Source organism: Gavialis gangeticus, unplaced genomic scaffold, assembly GCF_001723915.1.
Source record: "Gavialis gangeticus isolate Ggan-Ray unplaced genomic scaffold, GavGan_comp1, whole genome shotgun sequence".
Taxonomy (NCBI): Eukaryota; Metazoa; Chordata; order Crocodylia; family Gavialidae; genus Gavialis; species Gavialis gangeticus.
Genome location: NW_017728995.1, coordinates 27361399 through 27366493, shown reverse-complemented (window position 1 = coordinate 27366493; position 5095 = coordinate 27361399). Strand labels below are relative to the sequence as shown.

Below are 5095 nucleotides of genomic sequence, written 5' to 3'. Positions count from 1 at the left end.
GAGGAGGCCACTCGTATGATCGGGGGCAGCAGGGCAGGCCCTACGAGGAGAGGCTACAGGACCTGAACCTGTTCAGCCTCCACAAGAGAAGGCTGAGGGGGGATCTGTAGCCTGTTACAAACTAGTCAGGGGGGACCAGCAGGCGCTGGGGGAGTCCCTGTTCCGCCGAGCACTGCCAGGAGTGACTAGAAATAACGGTCACAAACTGGCAGAGGGTAGATTCAGACCAGACATCAGGAGGCGCAACTTCACGGTCAGGGCGGCTAGGATCTGGAACCAACTCGTTGTAGGCAACAATCTAGCAGTATTGTTTAGCAACCAAGTGTGCATAAATAGGGAAATACAGAATTATTGAACACTCAACTCTAACCCTCTTCCTCTTGTGTGTATATGTCTTAAAATATGGCCTCACTTTCCACCGTTTCATGTAACCTGCCTTAATACAGGTCGGGGGGGAAAACTCAAATGATAACTTGAGCTAAAAATGCATTGAAAAGAAATTGTTAAATCAGCACTTTATAACAAATGCATTGCTTCTCAATGTTGTCTGGATTTTGTTACAGCAAAATATCAACAGGCAAAAAGATACAGAGATGATTACATTGATTAAAACAAAAAACAAAAAAACTGGAGCCTATTGGTATTTTATACATTCTCAAAAGTTATCCAGGAGACGGCATGCTGGGAATTGATTAAAAAAAAAAAATCAACACTTTCCAAATTTGACAGTTCTCTTTTTCTAATGTTGAAACAGATGAGTACCGTCGGCATCACGGAGAATGTAAAGGGTGATAACAAGAAGTTTGAGATCTGGTATAATGGCAGGGAGGAGGTCTATATCATTCAGGTAAGGCTCATGCTTTCCTATGACTTCTTTCCCACTGGTGTTCTCTCCAACAAGGGTGTGATTTCTGGTTGTACTGGTCTGGTAGTGGGAGAAGAAACTGGACAGCAATTCTAATGTTATTCGTTTCCTCAAAATAAACTCATTTAACAAATATAAATTGAATCAAACAACACATGGAATTTGGAGCCTCTCTTGCCTGTGCTCTTGGAACACTAAGTTTATCTTAGAGGAAATTGTCAGGACTTTAGTGTGGATGAAAAAGAAAACAATAGTGTGGAAAGTGTCTTGGGCAGCCAGATTGTTCTTTTTCAATGTGATTAATATTTTTCACTTTGAAAAATGCCCTTTTGCTTTTTTTTTTTTTCTTTATCCAGTCCTGGTTAGAGGGGATTATTCCAAGGCAAAACTGAAAACAAACTTTGGCTAATGCCATCACAGGATTGTTAGCCTCCTTGATTAAACCTGCTTTGTGTGTCTCCTGTGTTTACAGGCATCTTCTGTTGAGCTGAAAAACGTCTGGGTTTCTGAGATTCGGAAGGTCCTAACAGGCCAGCTGGAAGCATGCAGAGGTAGGACACAGAGTGAGTGTGTGATGTTGAACTCGCCCTTTACCCAATATTCAGCAGTGGGGAGAGATGAATTACTGAATGGATTTGTGCCCATGCAGTCAGCAAGAGCAAGGTTCAAAATAATTTTTTAAGTGAAATACATTATTGCATTTGGGCATGTTTGAAACGGTGAAGGACCTGTCCTGTGAGGAGAGGAAGGATGGTGCAATAATTCGGGTGCCCATCTTGGATCCCAGGACACCCAGGTTCGGTTTCCTGCTCCACCACAGACCTGTGTGATCTTAGGCAAGTCTTTTGGGGCTAAATCCTACATGGCTTTAGTCATCCAAATGGCACATAGGCAGCCGCAAAACTGCAATTCTCAGCATTTCTGCAAAATCTGTCATTTAGCTCTGTGTGTGCCCATTAAGTATGCTTAGTGGGGCTGTGCAGTGAAATAGGATATGCATTCATAAGGCTAGGTGAGTCCTGCAATTTCAGTCACAGAATAAACAGCAAGGGAAGAAGAGAACCCGGTAACTTATTAAGCAGCCAAGAGAGGGAAAGCTATGAGGCTGGGAGAAAGCAAACAAGTCAGACAGTGTGTGGATCAGTGAGACGGGTTCTAGCCTGAGTCCTCGTTCCTAATGGGGTAGAAACTTTCCTAGTGGTTTTATCCATGAATTGGGCAGGATGCAATGGGCCAGCTCAAGAGGAGGGCTGGAAAGAAGTCTGACCAATACTTCGCTGCCTGGTGTTTGGAGCACTTTGCTGAGAAGGAGGTTCACACCCATGGTGGGTAAGGGGTATCTAGAACCAAGGTCTTCTGCCCCCTGGCAAGTACCCTGCACTGGCTCTTGGGTTAAAAGGTGGGAGGGACCCCTTCTTCCCTTTCCCCCCAACAGGTTCATGCACACAGTGATTTTTGTTTTGCCACACAATGAAATAAAATCTCTAACTATGTGTAAGTGTCCAGACTGCAGTTCTGCAGCACATGTGCCCTGGTTGTGTAAAATGAATTGGGGTTTCATAGTTAGTAGGGTTGGAAGGGACCTGAGCAGATCATCGAGTCTGACCCCCTGCCATGGCAGGAAAGAGTACTGGGGTCAAACGACCCCAGCAAGGTGATTGTCAGGCCTTGTCTTAAAGACCCCCCAGGGTAGGAGCCAGCACCACTTCACTTGGAAGTTGGTTCCTGATCCTAGCCGCCCTGACCATGAAGTAGCACCTCCTGATATCTAATCTGAATTTACCCTCTGCCAGCTTGTGACCTTTATTTCTAGTCACCCCTGGTAGTGCTCGGTTTAACCCTTAGCCTCTCTATCTCGGCATAAATGTAAAAAGTAGCAATCCACAACCCAACTGGGAGATTGTGAGGACAATTACATTAAAAATGGCAAGGTGCTCGGCTACCGCAGTAATGGGGCTGTAGAAGTACCTAAGATTTTGTTACTCTCTGGCGACCTAAGCTTCTAGCCAAAATACAAGACCTTGTAGACTGTCCCCAGGGTTAGACACAGGCATGGGCAAACTGGGTGGCTGCTCAGGGCCTGGACAGAAACGGGGCCCAAAAATGGTAATTTTTGATGATTATTATTATCATGATCTCTGGCAAAGGGGAGCCCGAGACTAAAAGTTTGCTGGGGGCCGCTAGGAGTCTAGGTACACTCCTGGCTGTTCCAGGTGGAAGGAGGAATTGGCAGTGGAGTCAGGTTCTTCTGATGCAGCTCTGGTTACATGCAAAGACGCACAGAGCCCTGCCTCCTTGAAGATGGAGGGATTCAAGCTGCCAGGGACCGTTTCCCTGCTTAGAGCTGCACCTCTGACAAGCAGCACCTTCAACTGCAAGCTCACTCTCTGGGCATCTCCTGAGTGATAGATAGTTCAGGGGCTTTTCTCAGTCTGTTTCCATACCCTATCACTGCTTCTCCATCTGAATAGACACCCCCCCACCCCACCCCTGGTCTGCATAGCCCCTCTGCTCCCACAGCTCAGATTCCCGAGTAGTCATGTGTGTCCTTGGTTTGAGTGGAGAAGTGCTGTTACACCAGTTGTTACACTAAATTTTAACGGTTCGGTGGGGAGAGACTGATTGATTAGTAAGACCACTCCAGTCACAGTTTTATTAGGATACGCAATAGCAGGCTGTTTTAGTTTTTTTTCTTTTTCTTTTTTTTTTCTTTTTTTCTTTGTATCAGTAAAGACAATGCTTATATAACTTTCGATTCTGGGAAGAAACTGGTCCACTGGCTAGGGTTTTCTGTTCCCCTTGAGACTTGCATTGGTTCACTGAGCTTCAGAGAAGTCTGAGGGTTTGGGTTTGGTTGTTTTTTAGCCTTGGCCCATATTTATAACTGACTGACTTTCATATTTTCATAAATGGTCTCAGATTGGCTTTATTTAAATTTGTTTCACTGAAACCTTTAGAACTGGCTTGAACTAGATCTCTTGTCAGCTAAGAGGGCTTGGGAAAGTACAAAGGGAGGTCTTCTTATCCCCTTTTCTTAACACTGACCTGTTACTACTTTCCTCTAGTTTATGGTCTTCTCTGACAAGGCTGCTTTGTTTCTACAAATCATCTAAACATTTTAATAAAAATAGATTTATTATAGCAAAATAACATTGACTATATTTGGTTACACACTACTTCTAATATTGTAAGAGATCCATAATATAATATATTGTTTAATTACATTTTGTTAAATGTGTTGATGACTTTTCTTGGCTAAATTAGTTGCTACATCAGCAAAGATTCACACTGGTCACTCAGGCACAGGCTCTGCCGCTGAGCCACACTTTGCAGCTTGTCACTGCTATGTAGGTTAAGCTTAGGCACAGAAGCATGGCTTACAGTGCCTGTGCTTTGGGTTTGGAGACTGCTATTCTTTCAGCTATCTGCTGAATGACCTTCTTCATTGAAGGGAAGTAGTTACATTCACTGCTCTGTGAGGTTTAACCCATCTTATAATGGCATGAACTTATATACGGGTGTGTGTACACATACAGTTATGGCTTCTGGACACACCATTTGAACATGCACCCAGGATGGCAACATGTTGAGCTGGGTTGGAGCAGCCCCAGCTGGCAGAGGACTCTGGGGGTCAATCTACCAGCCTGGGGCTGCTCCTTCTTGGCTCAGTGTGCTGCAGAGGGCTTGGCTGGGCACGAGGGTGCTCCAGTCCGAGGCTAGCTGGCAGGCAGCCCTTGCACTGAAGCACCCTTGTGCCCCAGCCAACTGCCTCAGTTTCTACACATGCACTGCTGCGCATGTAAACTCCACAGGAGGATAGTGCTTATATTTACAAGTACTAACCTGCTGGGCATGTCTACACATGTATTTACACACACCTAAACTTAATGCACTTTTGCTTAAGGCTCATTAAGGTGACTTAAGTGTGCATCTACACGTGGATGTGCTAAGGGCATTCAATTTAGGTGTGAATACCTAAGTCACATTAGCACATGTGCAGATGTGCTAATGCGCATTAGTGTATGTGTACATCCATTGACGCACACCAGGTTGGTGCACATTAATGAATCTACATGTGCACTGTGACTTAGCTATTAGTGCCTAAATTTGATACCTGCTTTATGCAGGTATCAAATTTAGGCTCACACAGCCTTAAATCACCATTTTTAAGGTGCATTAGGGTATGCATGTGTAGACATACACCCTTAATGTACCTTAAAAATGGTGATT

The 5095-nt window shown here is 44.6% G+C and overlaps 1 protein-coding gene across 1 annotated transcript in view; it reads left to right on the top strand.

The window, feature by feature from the left end:
* Nucleotides 1–5095, top strand: part of MCF2L2 (MCF.2 cell line derived transforming sequence-like 2) — a 307244-nt gene that overhangs the window by 251766 nt on the left and 50383 nt on the right. Inside the window, 2 exon segments of the mRNA XM_019503361.1 lie at nucleotides 755–847; nucleotides 1338–1416. Of these exon segments, the coding sequence (XP_019358906.1) occupies nucleotides 755–847; nucleotides 1338–1416 (172 nt within the window).